At 38.5% G+C, this 18,770-nt stretch overlaps 1 protein-coding gene across 2 annotated transcripts in view; it reads left to right on the top strand.

Annotated features, from left to right (window-relative positions):
* CWC27 (CWC27 spliceosome associated cyclophilin) overlaps nt 1-18,770 on the top strand; it is a 112,982-nt gene that overhangs the window by 59,645 nt on the left and 34,567 nt on the right. For both annotated transcript variants that reach the window (XM_063295603.1, XM_063295604.1), the window contains exon 11: nt 18,399-18,502. In XM_063295603.1, coding sequence (XP_063151673.1) covers nt 18,399-18,502 — 104 coding nt within the window. The remainder of the gene's footprint in view (nt 1-18,398; nt 18,503-18,770) is intronic.

The following is an 18,770-nucleotide window of genomic DNA, read 5'->3' as shown; positions in this document are numbered from 1 at the left end:
ACAAGAAATGATTAGCCATGTGATTTAGCATACCTCTGAGGATAAATGCTCCTGTCTGGCTTTCTGTAGCTGACTAAAGTAGTACAAGCCAGTCTTGATATGAAACGAAAACCATTTTACATAATTCTTTTTTAGTCTGCCCCCAAAAGAATTTATTTTGTAGAAGTTCAGTGCGACCCTAACAAGTTTGGTAAACCAACAGAATGATTTCATTTTAAAGAATTCTGCTAGCAGACTGCTGCATTTAACAAAGGCTAGATTGTTTCACAGTGCGATTCTTCAAAACTTCTGGGCATCAGGCCGAGGCTTGGCCATTTACCTGTGTAATAGATGACCAGGCAATCAGAAAAAACAATGGAAATAGGTTTGCCAATGTATTAAAATTGTTGTTATATATTTAACAGTTGAAAAACTGTAATTAAGACATGTTATATTAATAAAATAGATAAGAAAGATTTATTTTTCCTGTATTTCTTGCCTGGCATTCTTCTTTTCTGACAATGAATCCTTTCTAGCTTTTGATTAAATGCAGGAAAATAATGTGGTTCAGCAATTCTGGAGTAAAGAATGCTAACTGATTCATAATACTGTGTAGAAATATTACATGTATTTAGGTACACTTTGCAATTTAGTTTTACCCCTCTCCAATCTATAGAACTGTATGTTTTGTGAAGATATGCCATCAAACACAAATAAATTGTGTAGACTATTTCAGGAACTTGTCCTTGGGGGTGAGTTTGCATTGAAGGTGAGTGGTTCATTCAACCAAAGTGTTCCTGCATCCTACTTTAATTATTTGAGAGGTGTTTTTAGTTCTCTTATTTCTGTACAGTGCAGTGAATGAGGAACAACAGAAGAGAAAATTATATATTGCTGTCTAATGCCTCTGTGAGAAAGAGGCCTAGGATGGCAGGATAGCCATCAGCTAAGGAGGGCTATAGGATAAGGTCAAGTCAGTAGTAGCGGCTTAGATAACTTTGAAGTTTCTCTGGCTGTTTGCTTGTTACTTAATTGTCCACTATGTGATGATCTGTTGGGTAGCTGTATGTCAGTTGCCGTGGTATACAGGGTGCTGCCTTTGTAAGTATAGTGGACAGGGGAAGACAGTGATGGCAGACAAGTTGCTTTTACAAGGGAAGGTGAAAGAGCACTTGTTCCACTTGCTTCTTCCAAATTTGTAGACATTCTGGTGATAACTCAAATATCAGGTAAGTGAGAAGGAAGAGGATGACCATCCAGGCTTTAATACTGTGCAAGAAAGCTGGTTTCTTGGATATCTCTTTTTTTTAAAAGTTACTAAAGTTTCAGCGTATAGATAAAATACAAAAGTATAGAAAAGGATTGAAGAAAGACTAAAAAAAGGTAAACTAAAAAGTGAAGAAAGAAATAGAACTACAAAAAAAGTGACTTCTGAACTTCTCCAGCACTGATACAAATACATAATACATTAACCTCTTACTCTAATTCTAGCCATAATAAATGTTATTTCTATGAACTGTAACAACCTAATCATCAAAACCCAAAATCAAAACTTCATTTTTTTTATTTACAAGCAAAAAGTCCAAAAGCGGTTTCCATGTAGAAACAAAGCTACACAAATTATTTTCTCTAAGCAATGCTGTCAGTTTCTCCATCTCTGCCACTTCCATTAATATAACCATCCATTCTTCCACTGTGGAAGTTTGTGAATCCTTCCACCTTTGTGCATACAAAAGTCTTGCTATCATGTACAAAAACAAAGTCCCAAGTTTTGTTTCAAGTTGTCTGTCCATCAAACCCAAAAGAAAAATTTCCAGGTTCAGCTGTAGATTTGTCTTAAGTATCCTTTGAATTATAATACATATCTCCTCCCACTATTTCTTAGCTTTCCTACAGGTCCAACAAAGGTGGTAAAAAGTACCTTCACCTTTGGAACATTTTCAACATACATTTGATTCCCCCTTATATATCTTCAGCAACTTATCAGGTGTTAAATACCAATGGTACATCAACTTGTAAAAGTTCTCTTTCAAATTGTAATTCAGTGTAAATTTCAAACCTTTATCCCACATATTCTCTGGTTTCTTGGACGTCTCTGGTCTTTGCAAGTTTAGTGCTAAAGTAGTACAGCATAATTACAGAAAGTATTTTTCCTCCAGCTCCCCTATTCGAGCTTTGAGAACTGGGGAGGAATACAAGAAATTGCCTTCAGTGATAGATATGTATATCACAATAAGCTGTGGTTTGTAGAATAAATCAGAATGGCTGGGTTCACACAACATGCTTAGCTAAAACCAAACATTATATTATAGCTTCATGTGATATATGAATCCAGCTGTTAAGTTTAAGAAGACAAACTCCTATTAATTTGCACTTGGAATGCTTCTAATAAGATCAGAACACTTCCTACAAGGCCAGAACAGCCCATTTTAATGTTGAAACATTTTGAATTTGAAATGTTTTGCACAACTCTTCTGTGTGTTCCACCTTGTTGGAGGAAAGGAAGGACAGATCTAACTAATAAAAAAATATACACCTAGTATATTAAGTACATTCAGCACATAAATCAGATATGGGGTACTTGTGGCCCTATGGTCTTGCAGACCCTAGAGTCTGAGTTCACCGTCAATTTCAGTGGCCACAATGTCTTCCCATTTTTGAGGCAAGAAACACACAAAACTTGGTGGAACTCCTAAAGTTGATTTAAGAAGGAAAAATGAGAAAACCTATTTACTTCACCTCATAACAGGGAGAAAATAAACTTTTTAAATAACAATTTTCATACCACTTCATTGTACCTCCCAAATGGTTAACTTGGCCCTTCTTGCTTAATTCCAGATACCAAAAGATGCAGAATAGCTCCAACATGTATTTGGTAGATGACATTTAAAAGTGTTAGACCTGAAGTCATGCTTTTATTCTCTTTTTTTAGTCTGATTAATGGATACTGAGCTGAGAAGTAGCAATTAACCCAAGACCATTCAGTTACTTTTGTAATACAGCTGCTGTATGTATGAACATGGCTTTTTCTATGAATGGGTCAAACGTTGTTGCCCCACCATTTTTTGAGTGGCTTGGTTGACTTGAGAATCCTTTTAACTATTCCTATATTTGCATATATTTGGTGGCGATGGATTGTGTACTTTTGCTATAGAATAGTCTCCTGTGTTGACCTTGCATGTAACTATCTTTTGATTAACATTTGTTTTATCTTCTATATCAGATTACCACTATCTTTCTGGCATTATTTCTAACATTATGCAATGCAAAAGAAGTTTCCATTGCAGTACTTCAATCTAGGTAAAGTAGAGGTGCCTTACCCCCTTTTTTGTGCCTCAGAGTGCAGAATATCTGGAATTAGACTCTAATGTGGGTTGACATAAAACCAAGATGTTCATGGCAGCAGTGAAGATCTAGTGTCTTTTCCATTATTCCAGGCCCACAAAAAGGCTGAGCCTATACCCATCTACCCTTTCCAAGGCTATTGTTTAAGCAGATTTGGTATGTTTGTTATTAAGTCTGCAGACTGGAGAACATGAAGGGTGTGCTGTTCAGCATAGAATCATTTCCATCTGTTGTAAATTCTTGTCAGATGTTGGGAAACAGCAGGCAAAAGCTAACAGCAAGTGTTCTAACTATGTACCAAGGGAAGCTCTTTATTGTATAGGTCCATATTCTGCTGGAAATTAAGTTATTTTAATTTTGTTTAATTTTCCAAGGGTGCTTGCTGGTTTATTATATATTTATTTCAAAAGTGTTTAGATCATCTTTAAGTATGAAAAGAGAATCCCATTCTAGAGAACGAACTGCGCAACTAATTTCACATACTGCAAGGCTTTGGGCTCTGTCTTGCCAAATGGCTTCCAATCCATGAAATAGCTCCCAGCAAGGCATTTTTTGAAACTTGAACAGTTCTGAAAAGTAGTCTGCAGTGCTGTGCTGGAGGTATAAGACTTCATCCCTCTCCTGTACCCCCAAAAGACAGGAAAAATCAGAAGGATTGGAGTGGTAGAAATAGTTGAGATATTACTCCAGAAAACTAGGCAATACTTATTATTTAAAGCCATCATTGCTGGAGTAATAAATGCAGTGCTTTTAAAGAAACTGTCAAGCGTTTTTAAAACCTGAACACAAACTTAAAATGGTGCAATTAGAGATACTTTCATCAATACAAAATATTCTTTGAAACACAATAGGAGTGATGTTTGATTCCAAAATGACAATGTCAGATAGTGGAGGCAAATTGATGCCCTCCAGATGTTATGGGCTCTAGCATTCCTCTATTATTTGCCATGCACGTTAGGACTATCGGGAGTTGGGCCAAAACATCAGAAAGCACCAGGTTGCCTCACCCAATGTTAGAGAGCCAGCATTTGGTACAGGTTTAAGAAGAAGGCTATTCTGTCACAAATGTTTCTCTGATCTCATTAGCCTTGGCAACTTTAAGGTGCGTGGACTTCATCTCCCAGAATCCCCCAGCCAGCATGGCTGGCTGGGGAATTTTGGGAAATGAAGTCCACACATCTTAAAATTGCCAAGGTTGAGAAACACTGATTTAGAGATAACTGCTCAATATTCTGAAATCACAGCAATACATGCCTTATTTATTTTAAATGAAGTGTAAATGGAAGCATGCAACACCAGCAGAAAGGAAACCAGGGCTTTTTGACAGATGTAAAGGAAGTTACAACCACAAGAGGATTCTTCCTTTCTTCTGTTTCATTTTCTGCAAAGGTTTTACAGAATGCTGCCTTCCTGGGGTGGGGATGAGGTTGGATTTCCACCCTGACAACAGAGCTTTTTCTGCTTAGTGGTCTAGACAAATATCAACAATAAACTTACATATCAGTGCAAACTCAATTAAACACCTATTGTGCAGAAGCAGATAAGAAAGACATCTGATTGGGGTGTAAATAAAATAATGGGAAGTAATAATCAGGGCTGTAAAATTCCTCCACACTCAAGTGCTAAAAGAAATTAATCAGCCACTTACGCTGGCATTCAGGAATTTCAATTAGTTTTCCAGATTTGGATAGTAAAGAAAAATGGATCATCATACTTATATAGTGCTAAGCGTAGGGAAACTATTTCTGTGTTTATACCTAAATTTTATTTCCCTGTTCAAAAATGGTCCAAACAGTTCTTTTGCCTCTACTAATGTTTCATAACAATGATTGCAAATTGAGTCCAGCAAGCTGCTATCCTGAAATACACAGCCCTTGACTTGTGGAGGGTTACTAACTAGAACTTAGCTTAGCCAGTTAGGTATAGTGGTTAAGGTGCTAGACTAGAAATGGGGAGACCATGAATTCTAGCCCTCCCTTAAGCATGAAAGCTGGATAACTTTGGGCAAGTCACTCTCTCTCAGCCCAACCCACCTCAAAGGATTGTTGCTGTGGGGAAAATAAGAGGCAGGAGCATTATGTAGGCTGCCTTGAGTTATTCAAATATAGGCAGGATATAATAACAGTAACAATAACAACTTTCCATGACTGTTGCTTGGTCTGAGTGCTACTTCATATATAAGCAAAAACCTACACACCGTTTTTCTCCATCTTGGTATCCTCCAGAAGTGTTAGATTTCAACTACCATAATCCTCAGCCACCAACAATTATTATAACTGGGAATTAAAAATAAAAAACTAGTTCTAGGTAAACTCAACTTCTGATGACTCCATTAACATACCCGTGTAGCTTTCTTGGCAACAAATCGAAAGTGGTCTGCCAAGATCCTAGTTGGGAAGAAAGAACTAGTTTTCTGTATCTCTTTGTTGCCATCTAGGGGTCATCCAGATTTGGCAGGTCAGGTGGATTAATCCTAGTGAAGAATCCAGAGCAGTTAAAATAGACAATTTTGAGCAGATAGACAAAGAGATCAGCTCAGAGACAGTTTCTTAGTTTCACACAAAAGAGGGAAGCAAAGGGCGCTCCTGTACCTCACACTGTAAAGCCTTGCAGGGGGACCTTTTGCTCTTTCTGAGATTGTGTCCCTTAAGTCTAAACTTGTATTCCTAAACTAATTTCAATTGTATTCCTAAACTAATTTTTAATTTCTTTGCTACCAGTATCTTCAGCTTTAGTTTTACTCTTAAAAACGGAGTGCTATACTCTTACTTGCTTTGACTTGATTTTGCAAACCTGCTTCAAACTTGATTTAAGAAGGGAACTCCATTAGGCATTATATCACGCTGGATTATATGTCAATCTTTCTTGTCATGTTGTTGTTTATTCGTTTAGTCGCTTCCGACTCTTCGTGACTTCATGGACCAGCCCACGCCAGAGCTTCCTGTCGGTCGTCAACATCCCCAGCTCCCCCAGGGACGAGTCCGTCACCTCTAGAATATCATCCATCCATCTTGCCCTTGGTCGGCCCCTCTTCCTTTTGCCTTCCACTCTCCCTAGCATCAGCATCTTCTCCAGGGTGTCCTGTCTTCTCATTATGTGGCCAAAGTATTTCAGTTTTGCCTTTAATATCATTCCCTCAAGTGAGCAGTCTGGCTTTATTTCCTGGAGGATGGACTGGTTTGATCTTCTTGCAGTCCAAGGCACTCTCAGAATTTTCCTCCAACACCACAGTTCAAAAGCATCGATCTTCCTTCGCTCAGCCTTCCTTATGGTCCAGCTCTCGCAGCCATATGTTACTACAGGGAGCACCATTGCTTTAACTATGCGGGCCTTTGTTGTCAGTGTGATGTCTCTGCTCTTAACTATTTTATCGAGATTTGTCATTGCTCTTCTCCCAAGGATTAAGCGTCTTCTGATTTCCTGACTGCAGTCAGCATCTGCAGTAATCTTTGCACCTAGGAATACAAAGTCTTTCACTGCTTCTACATTTTCTCCCTCTATTTGCCAGTTATCAATCAAGCTGGTTGCCATAATCTTGGTTTTTTTGAGGTTTAGCTGCAAGCCAGCTTTTGCACTTTCTTCTTTCACCTTCATCATAAGGCTCCTCAGTTCCTCTTCACTTTCAGCCATCAAAGTGGTATCATCTGCATATCTGAGATTGTTAATATTTCTTCCAGAGATTTTAACTCCAGCTTTGGATTCCTCAAGACCAGCTTGTCGCATGATGTGTTCTGCATACAAGTTGAATAGGTAGGGTGAGAGTATACAGCCCTGCCATACTCCTTTCCCAATCTTAAACCAGTCCGTTGTTCCGTGGTCTGTTCTTACTGTTGCTACTTGGTCGTTATACAGATTCTTCAGGAGGCATACAAGATGACTTGGTATCCCCATACCACTAAGAACTTGCCACAATTTGTTATGGTCCACACAGTCAAAGGCTTTAGAATAGTCAATAAAACAGAAATAGATGTTTTTCTGAAACTCCCTGGCTTTTTCCATTATCCAGCGGATATTGGCAATTTGGTCTCTAGTTCCTCTGCCTTTTCTAAACCCAGCCTGTACATCTGGCAATTCTCGCTCCATGAACTACTGAAGTCTACCTTGCAGGATCTTGAGCATTACCTTACTGGCATGCGAAATGAGTGCCACTGTTCGATAGTTTGAACATTCTTTAGTGTTTCCCTTTTTTGGTATGGGGATATAAGTTGATTTTTTCCAATCTGATGGCCATTCTTGTGTTTTCCAAATTTGCTGGCATATAGCATGCATTACCTTGACAGCATCATCTTGCAAGATTTTGAACAGTTCAGCTGGGATGCCGTCTTCTCCTGCTGCCTTGTTATTAGCAATGCTTCTTAAGGCCCACTCAACCTCACTCTTCAGGATGTCTGGCTCTAGCTCACTGACCACACCGTCAAAGCTATCCCCGATATTGTTATCCTTCCTATACAGGTCTTCTGTATATTCTTGCCACCTTTTCTTGATCTCTTCTTCTTCTGTTAGGTCCTTGCCATCTTTGTTTTTGATCATACCCATTTTTGCCTGGAATTTACCTCCAATGTTTCTAATTTTGTGGAAGAGGTCTCTTGTCCTTCCTATTCTATTGTCTTCTTCCACTTCCGCGCATTGCTTGTTTAAAAATAATTCCTTATCTCTTCTGGCTAACCTCTGGAATTTTGCATTTAATTGGGCATATCTCCCCCTATCGCTGTTGCCTTTTGCTTTCCTTCTTTCTTGGGCTACTTCTAGTGTCTCAGCAGACAGCCATTTTGCCTTCTTGGTTTTCTCTTTCTTTGGGATGTATTTTGTTGCCGCCTCCTGAACAATGCTGCCAACTTCTGTCCAGAGTTCTTCCGGGACCCTATCTACTAAGTCCAGTCCCTTAAATCTATTCTTCACCTCCACTGCATATTCCTGAGGAATATTCGTGAGCTCATATCTAGCTGATCTGTGGGTCTTCCCTAATCTCTTTAGTCTGATCCTAAATTGTGCAAGAAGAAGTTCATGGTCTGAACTACAGTCAGCTCCAGGCCTAGTTTTTACCGACTGTACAGATGTCCGCCACCTTTGGCTGCAAAGGATGTAATCAATCTGATTTCGGTGTTGTCCATCTGGTGAAGTCCATGTGTAAAGCCGTCTCTTAGGTTGTTGGAAGAGAGTGTTTGTTATGCAGAGTGAATTGTCTTGGCAAAATTCTATCAGCCTATGTCCTGCTTCGTTTTGTTCTCCCAGGCCATACTTACCTGTAATTCGAGGTGTCATTTGACTGCCCACCTTAGCATTCCAGTCTCCTGTGATGAAAATAACATCTCTTTTAGGCGTGTTGTCCAGTAGGTGCTGCAGATCCTCATAGAACTGCTCTACTTCAGCTTCTTCAGCATTTGTGGTTGGGGCGTATATTTGGATCACTGTGATGTTAGATGGCTTGCCCTGAATTCGAATTGAGATCATTCTGTCGTTTTTTGGGTTGTATCCAAGCACTGCTTTAGCCACTTTACTATTAATTATGAAGGCTACTCCATTTCTTCTGTGGTCCTCTTGTCCACAGTAGTAGATCTGGTGGTCATTTGATGTGAAGTGGCCCATTCCAGTCCATTTCAGTTCACTGACGCCCAGAATGTCTATCTTTAATCTTGACATCTCACCAATAACTACATCCAATTTGCCCTGGCTCATAGATCTTACATTCCAGGTTCCAATGGTGTGTTGATCCTTAGAACATCGGATTCGCCGTTCACCACCAGCACCGTCGGCCGCTAACCGTCCTTTCGGCTTTGAGCTAGCTGCGTCATCACGACTGGGGCTAGTTGAGCTCATCCTCTGTTCCTCCCCAGTAGCATTTTGACCATCTTCCGACCTGGGGGTCTCATCTTCCGATGGTATACCGACATATCTCTGGTTGTACTGATCCATTTAGTTTTCACGGCAAGAATACTGGGGTGGGTTGCCATTACCTTCCCCAGGGATCGCATTTAGTCTGACCTCTCTGTCATGACCTTCCCGTCTTGGGTGGCCCTTCACGGTTTAGCTCATGGCATCATTGAGGTGCTCAAGCTCCAGCACCACGACAAGGTAACGATCCTTTGCGGAGTTCTTGTCATACTTTCCCCAACATTCATTGCATCTCTGTGGTTGATTTTGCTTCTGCTTGTGGCACATTGGACTTCACTACATTATCAAAAACACCTGAAGCAAAATGTTCATGGATCAACTTTGTAGTAAGTTAAATTTCAGAAATGGTTTGGGGTTGATCTCTTTATCTTTTAAATCGTACTTGTTTCCCCCTCAGTGCCTATGTGATGACAAAATGGGCTGAATGTTTAGAAGAACATGTAGGCGAGTTTGCTATTCTGATTGCTAAGGTTTCCAGGTCCATTTTTTAATCTCTTGGAAGATTCAAATCTTCCTGGTCCACTAGAGGCAGAATATTTATTATTTAAGTTGCTAAATATTAACCTATATCCTGATTTTGTTGTAACTCCACCCATTTTTAATGGTCATGCCCATCTTTGGCATGCTCCCCTCTCCACAAAAGATTCCCTGTCATTGTGCTTTAGGAAAGGAGGCAAAAAGAAACCTGGCCACATATATTTAACCCAGAAATCACACTAAGAAATTAAATAGTCAAGTTGGCTGAAAGAGAGCTCAGCTCTGCGGTAGGATGCAGTATTTACAGTTAGAAAATCCCGAGTTCAAATCCTTTGGTATCTCTAGTTAAAAAGGATCTGTTGGTATACAATGTGAATTATTTCTGTCTTGTCACCAATGCTGGACTATTTATTTATTTGTTACATTTATATTCTGCCATTCTTTTCAGGAAAACTGGCATACATAATTCTTTTGCCTCCTTTTAACTTTTATTTTCTAAACATCTAAAACCTATTAGGCAGGTTAAAACTGGAGACACTTTCCCAAAGTACTCAATAAGTGTTGTGGCTGAATGGGGATGTGCAGGGGTTTTCCAAGTCCAGTACTGAAACATACTGATCTATGAAATAGGGAGTTTTCTTGTTCAATACCACTAAACTGAACATTAATGTAATTTTAAGGCTTAGGTGCTAAGGTAAGGAGGGTATAAACAAATTTCAAATGTGGATGATGAGGTAAAAAGCATGAGATGACTGGGCATATGTATTATAGTGTTTGCACACCATTGGTAGTGGCATTACTGTAATGTGCTTTCTGAAGACATAGCATTTTATTTAAAGACACTGTTAGTAGTAAAACAGCAATGCTGACAATACCTAATGAACCTCTGTTAAGATCGAATGTTAAGTTGCTTCAGAAAAAAATCAGGACTCGTAAAGTGCAACGTGCAGTTGAAAAGAAAGCGGCAATGAATGAACTATTTCTTTAGTATATCATTTCAGTTACATAGCCACAACTTAGGAGTGCTGAAAACCACACATACTGTCTAGATGTCTCAAAGCAAGTTACATCAGCTTTGCTTCAGAACTTAGCCTTCATTAAATTGATTTAGTCTCCCACAAATGCACATCCAGCATGTCATGGCATATTAATATGTTGTTCCTTACTAAGCTACTGAAACCTGTTTTTGAATCATTAAGTTCTTGTCAGCTCTGGATTGTAACAAGGCAAGTTTTTATCCTGAGTGGAAGTGACTTCAGTCTGCAAAGTACAGCATGTAAGCTGTAGTGTCTGCTGACTGATCCACCCTATGCTATTAATACTAAAAGTGTTTTTACATCATGAGAGACTAATATTAACTAATCCAAACAGGAACTTTCTTTAATAGTGAATGGGGAGACTCGGATAGCAGAAATGGGAACTGACTTTCTGAGGCAACTCAGACCTGGATGGAGAGAACAGTTGGCACTTTTTCAGTCTCAACTTTGCATGGTTTATTGATTCTCATTTATATTTTGAGGGGGAAAGTTACATGAAAAGTTACTTGAAAAGAGAATATCTCCACTTTCTCAATCATTCAGTTGTTGAGGTTTTTTTTTACTATTTTACAATTCTCACCTGGACTGGTTTTAAGTTTTTATTTTGTTTTTTATAGGAAAAAAAATCTTTCCTTCTTCCAGTTACAGTAGTCTAATTATTTTACCTGTGGAACCAAAAGCTTTTGTCTAAAAGACTGGGTATATGGATTTTGCAAAAGCAGCTTATTCTTGGATTTTAAATTGGAGTAATAATCTATAAAATTACAAGGTAATGGTACCTTTAAATCTGCAATCTGATTATTGCAGGTAGGAAACGCCTGCAAAAGTATTTTATATTACTTTTTTTTTCTCCTTTGGCTTCCTAATTTCAGTAGGAAGAAGACTTGCCTCCAAGGATCATTCTGAATCTTTGTTAATATTTGTAAAGCACTTAATGATGAAAAGCAAAAAAGAAGTAATACTTATTTGCCAAAGAGCAAAGACAAAGACATTCTTCAAGTTTTAAAGTAACTTGTCTTTCTAAGCCTGCCAATGAATCTGAACTAGTCAGAGGTGAGACCTGTTGAGTAAGACATTCGCTTCAATTGGTAAGACATTCTGTCAGCAGACAGCTGGTAGATATAATACAGTCTGAAACTATGAATGTTAGGAGGATTGGGTTAGGGAGAGGTTTCACGCCCCAATCTGCTGAAGTCAACCAAATGCACAGCCTTGCTGGCAAGTCTCTCTTTTAAGCGTGGTAGGCATATAATGTATTGTGCATCAAAATGTTCAGCAATATTTGAAGGTTTTTTATGTGAAATCAGAGCAGTCCAGTTTCTCTGTTTATATTCTTACTCATGTATAGAGTAGAACTTATGTGTGGGATCTCTTCCTTGTGACAAGCCTAGTTTTGGAGTGTCTCAGGCTTTCCTGTGCCACCTTTGTCCCTAATGCTGGGTGGTCGTGTCAGGTATGGTTATCTGAAGCTCAGGAATACTTGGAGTGGGAGGTGTTTTTGGTTTGGTTTGGTTTGGTTTGGTTTGCTGCATTCAGGGCTGGATCAAGAAAAAGCATTAAAATAATAGCACTTTTCAAATAAGCCAAAACACTTATGCTGCAGGAAAATGGTAAGGCCTGTTTTTTAAAAATGTAAAGGCAATACTCCTATACATGATAAGTGAAACTTTGTTATGGCACTGGTCCTTAGAAACTTTTCACAACATGCATACCAGATAAGTATTTTGCAGTGGTAACTTTTATTCTTACAGGATAATGGTAAGGGTTTAATCTCAAATTCATTTCATAAATTACAATAATCCAGAAAATAGTAAACATCAGGGATTACAAATGTATTGTGTCAACACACACATCATGTTCATTTTCTGCAGTTGCAAGTTTTACAGCTCATATAAAGCTCATATCTGAGGGAGCGTCTCTTCCCTATTACATTGACCTGCCCTATCCAGTCATGCATGTTATGGTCCCCATCCGTAAAAGAGTTCCATCTAGTGGGGTCTTGGAAGTGTGCCTTCTCTGCTGTAGCTCCCGCCCTTTGGAACATCCTTCCCCCAGAGGTGAGGCAGGCCCCCTCGCTCCTGGACTTTCGAAAAAGACTAAAGACCTGGTTTTGCCAGCAGTCTGGGAACGGGAGGGGGAATAGCCACACCTGGGGATGGCTAGTGCCCTCAAGTGATTCTCGATGGCCCTGTGACGCTCACGGACTGATAATGAACTCTCAGCCATCTAGATTTCATCACATTTCTATTTTTATTGTATTTATTGTATTTATAAATGTTTCTGATTTTAATTTTGTTTTTTATTGTAAACCACCCAGAGTCCCTCCTTGGGAGGGAGATGGGCGGTGATAAAGTTTGATAAATAAATATAATTTTTTACACTTATAAAATACTCTCAAATAGCTGACAGCACAATCTGCTTTTTTATACTTTTACCCAGGTAAAAGCCAAGTCTTCTGTCAATGGATGAGTATTTATTAAAATAATAAATAAGGTATTAAAAGAGCCAGTGTGGTGTGGCGATTAAGATGTTGGACTGGTACTGGTGAGACTCAGCTTTAAGTCTACCCTCAGTCATGCTTATTTTTTACTTATTTATTTATTAAATTTAGCCACTGCCAATCCCCCCCCAAAGGGTCCCTCTGGGCAGTTTACAAGAAAGATAAAAACATTAAAATACCATAAATAAATATAAAATTGAGCATAAATACAATATATAATTCAGATGAAGATAATAGTTGGAATATCACTCACGTGTTTTAAACGGGCCATTTTAGGGTGCTAACCATCTCCAGGGGTGATTACTTCCCTTCCCGCCCCAAGCAAGGTGGCAAAACCAGGTCTTTGGTTGTTTTCAGAAGGCCACAAGAGATGGAATCTCTCTTATCTCTGGGGGCAAGATGTTCCAGAGGGCGAGAGCCACTGCAGAGAAGGCCCGCTTCCTGGACCGCCCCAGATGGAATTCTCTTACAGACGGGGCCCGTAACATGCCCTCTCTGCATGATCGAGTGGGACGGATTGATGAAATGGGAATGTGTCAGTCCCTCAGGTACCCTGGACCCATGCCATGAAGGGCTTTAAAGGTAATAACCAATAGACTGGTACACAATGCAGCTCGCGAAGCAATGGTGTGACATGATCTAGAGGAACCAAGAATTGCCCATGCGGCTGCATTTTAGACCAGCTGTTGCTTCTGGATACTCTTCAAGGGTAGCCCCATGTGGAGTGCATTGCAGTAGTCTATAGACCACTGGGAGATGGGATGCCTAGGAGATGACCAGGACATGAGTGACCGTGTGAAGGGCCTCCCGGCCCAGGAAAGGGCATAACTGGCGTGCAACATGAAGTTGCACAAAGGCCCTCCTGGCCATGACTGCCACCCGCTCTTTGAGCAGGAGCTGTGAGTCCAGGAGGACCTCTGGATTCCACACTGGGTCTGTCTGGGGCAGTGCAACCCCATCCAGAACCAAACATGTTAAATTCCCATATACTGAGGAGCCCTCCACCCACAGCCACTCTGTCATACCAGGGTTCAGCTGAAGCCTGTTGTTCCCCATCCAGACCTCCACAGCCCCCAGGCACCAGGAGAGGACAGTTACAGCATCACTTCACCCAGGATGGAGATGTATAATTGAGTATCATTGGCATATTGATGATACCTCATCCCTTGATGACAGATGATCTCACCCAGCGGTTTCATGTAGATGTTATTGGTTAACTATGAACCAATTGGACTCTTTCAGCCCAACCTACATCACAGGGTTTTTCTTATGGATGAAAATGGGAGGAAAGAGCACTATATACAGGAGCACTTGATAAAAAAGCAGGATATAAATCAAGTACATAAAGAATAAAGGAACTTATGTCCATGTGTGGCCTGCTGGTAAACTTCCCCTGACTTACGCTATTTAGATCCTGCTTTAGTTGTCTCATGTTTGTCATTAGCATGATGTGAAATGAAATTCAGTCATTGAGTTATTCAAAACAATGGACTGTTCCAAGGATTGTATTGTTTGAGGTGTCTGATTCTCAGGATGACCTGTGCTCCCTATTGTAACTTTCCTACAACCATTAAAGCTTCATTCCTTATTTATTATTTATTTATTTCAGAATATATTTTTGCCCTTTTTTGAGGTGGGTTTTCCCAAAGCAGCATGCAACCAAATATTCTAAATTACAAAATTGTTATCTAAAAGTATTTAACAGATTGATAAAACAGCTTCAAAAACATCAAAGCAGTCGGTTAAATCAATAGTTTAAAAGTTGTGCTAAAAAATAGTCTATTTTTGTACCAGACACTTTGTTTTTCCAGTTAATTAATCTTTATTTCTGCTATGGTTTGAATAGCAAGAACTGATTGCCTCCATTGCTAAATTCATACTATCATTCTGTTTTTCAAACATTATTATTTTAAAAAGAAATATGCAAGTGTTAATTGCATACTATCAGTCTATGCAATAATTTTAGGTAGATTTTCACATGGTTAGTTTATTCAGAGTAGAGGACATTCTCTTTTATTTTTGCCTGTACTGATGTCTATAAAAGGGGAGAAAAAGTCCAAACATCACTTAAATATGTAAGCCTTTCTTCTGTGACATTTATCTTAGAAACACCTGCCTCTTAATTATGATTCACTTTGCTTTAGGATTTCTAGTAATAGAGGATTTCCAAAGAAAATACAACCAAAGGTATAATGCTCAGAAGATTCCTGACTGCATTTCCCAAATGTTTGTGCATTTTAATGAAGTATAGTTGCACTGGAATGGTGATATATTGGCTTTGTGCATGGGGTACTAAGTTTTTATGCACATACCTATACATTCTCAATACAGAGTTTAATTTTTCTTTTTATAATCAACAGTCCCTGACTACCTTCTCTTCTACAAGAGCATGAATACCAAAATCAAGTATGTTCTTGATAGGGAAAATGAGGTTATAGTTAAGAAGTTTCTCTCCCAATATCCCAGCCCAAGAACACACTTGACAGGGTATTTGTGCAATTAACAACCCATTCATCTTCCCAACATCTACATTTAATTAAATAAATTTTAAAAGAAAATGTTTGTAGAGCTGATAATCCATCTCCTGTACATCAAGTGTGTTCTTGATAGGGGAAATGAGGTAATAGTTAAGTGGCTTTTCTCGCAACATCCCAACTCAAGAACACACTTGACTGAAGTCTTTGTGTAGTTAATATCCCATTCATCTTCCCAACATCTATATTTAATTAATTAAATTAAAAAAGAAAATGTTTGATAATTAACAGGAAGTTTCTCTCCTAGCCCAACTATGCAGTCCTACTGAAGGTACTTGAAGTAGTAATATCCGAATATTTGGACTTTTTCTCAAAAAGTTCAAGTTTCAAAAGATGGTACTAATCCCACTGATTAAGTCAAGTGGTATTTAATTGTTCTAAAAAAATTAATTGCAAGACAAATCATGAAGAAAGTTACTGAAAGATAGAAACACAACCTAGTCAACAGTTAAAAATTTCAATTTCTGATAATTTTTAGGAAGATTTTAAGCAGATATATAACAATACAATCCAAATCACTGAGACTTTAAAATACTTGATTGTGGTTGGTACAAGATGAATATGTTGAAAAATCACTGTTTTCCATTTGAGTTGGGCTAATATTCTTAATAAGAGTAAATGTACATTGCAGATATGCAAATGTTACAGTCAGCATTCTAAGAAAGAATGTTGGGAGTGCTGACATTTTGTTGAGATATTGGGACCTCCTCAGAGAAATGCAATTTCAGTGATTTCCTGTGGTTGGGGAGTGAGCGTTTTAAAGTCTATGTCAACAAATCCACAGTGCTGTTTCACACTCACAAAGAAAAAGCAATGTTATCATGTATATGCAGTCACATGCATGTTTACTCAGAAGAAAATCCCATTTGAGTTCAGTGTGGCTTATTCCCTAGTAAATATGCATAGAACTGCAACATTAGATTTCTACCCAGCATTTTTTGCCTAGACAGCTTAGTGACTTCTATTTTTATTCCAGCAAGTTATTATTTTGGCCCTTCTGTAATTAATAAAATATGCCACTGATGTCATCTAAGGATAACATAACTTCTTGTAAGTATTCAGTTTCAAATAAGGAAGAAAAGAAATACAAACCTTTTGTTTAAGTCTTATTTTGCCATTGTTGCTTTTATTTATTAAAATGAAGTTGAATTACCATTATGAAAACTTAGAGCAAATAGCTACAGTCAGAGCTAATCCTGGAATGTGCTGTGTTAGCTTAACCCCACAGCACTGACAATGCCCCTTAATACATCTATTATTCCAGACTTGGCTGCCTGCTCTTGAGCAATGCTCTTTAACTCTATGGTGGTAAATTCTGAATGAATTATCCAGACTGATCATCCCTGGATATGAGATCATTAGTTTACCCAAAGAAGATTCAAGCATAGAATAGACAACAATACAGAAACCTCTCTATTGTATCCAACAGAATCCCCTGCAGTTAACAGAATAGCTTCCCCATCATACCTGTATCCCTTCTCTTCTACAGCTTGTCCTATCAGTGGATGCTCTGCAGAGAAAATCAAGTCAGTTTTCTGCAATAAAATTACTGATTTTTTTAAAAATTGACTTTAAATCTTGCTTTTTGTGAGATTTCTTAGACTAGTTTGCAGATTCAGATATGCATACTGAGACTTTGGAGAGCTTTGCATTAGAAACAGCAATTGCTGCAACTTTGTATTGGAAAGTGAAAGAGGAAACAAAGGGAACCCATGGATTAAACGTACATAAAACTGAAGCTATGGAATCTGGCAGATGATGAAGATAATGATAATGATAGTTTATTAAATTTATATGCCACCTGACTCCCAGTGACTCTGGGATAATGATGATGATTACTGCTCTTGCTATTTTTTTTACTTGGTGACCAGGGGCTGCAAGAGGTAGGGTGATGACATCATACAAATAGCAGAGCTAAGGTGCTTAGAGTTCATTTTTATTTATGTATAACAAGTAAAAAGGCTGACATGCCCTCTTCCTTTGGTTTTCCTGCTAATCACTGGGAAATTTTATCTCTGCAGTTTGGTTGTTCGTTAATGAATTTTGGAGTTATGGAATTAATTACGGAGTTAGTCCAAGATGATTTTGAAAAACGGTTTGGGGCTACTTGCAGTCTGTAATCTGAGGTTGGTTGTCTTTCTGGGAGCGTATGTAAGAGGTGTTCATGTATTCCACACCAGAATATCCACTGGGAAACACTGATTAGTACATTTGGTGATAATCTGAAATGTGTATTTGAATAATGTGTTAAATGATCATGTTCATAAGGATCAAAATGAAAAACATATTTGAAGGATGATTGTAACCCACCAGAACAGTTGCTTGTATGCTTCAGTTGTTTTAAAAAGCAGCTGAAAAGCTTTACTAGCCAGTACTTAGTGAAGTTGCAGAACCTTTTATAATGTCCACTTCAGATGTTTTCTTTAATTTGTAGTTTGATTTACTATTATGTTAGCAGAGTTTCAGACTATAAATTTTTGAAATGACATAGGCCTGACTTCAGCCAAATCTGACAGAAATGAACTATGGTTATCATGCCTGAATATGGGTTTGTCAACTTTTAATTTTGTATCCATTATCTTCTGACTTTACTTTCTAAGAAAATTGAATTTATCTAAACTTTGTTCTGTGCAGTGAGGAGCTACGGAAGGAAGTTCGCCAGCTGAAACGTGAACTAATAAAGGCAAAGCAAAAGAAAGAAGAAAATCCCTCCAAAGTGAAAGAGAATCAGTTTGAAGGTAAAAGGTGAAGCAAAGTATCACTGCTTGCACTAGTATTCTAGTGAATAGGATACCTTTCCTTATAAAGCATGATTTTAAGATATCAAGAAATATTGTTCAGCTTGGCCTCAGAAAAGCCAACTTTGATGCTGATTTTCCCAACAGCTTATTCTATATGGGTTAGATAAACTGTGTTTTTCCTCCCTAGAATTATAAGTTTCAACAATTGTGTTAGCATTGGCGGGGTGGGGGCTTCTGTACTCTTCAGATTCAGTAATGCTGACTA

The sequence above is a fragment of the Candoia aspera genome, chromosome 2, assembly GCF_035149785.1.
Source record: "Candoia aspera isolate rCanAsp1 chromosome 2, rCanAsp1.hap2, whole genome shotgun sequence".
Classification (NCBI taxonomy): domain Eukaryota; kingdom Metazoa; phylum Chordata; class Lepidosauria; order Squamata; family Boidae; genus Candoia; species Candoia aspera.
This window is presented reverse-complemented; position numbering and strand designations above follow the sequence as displayed.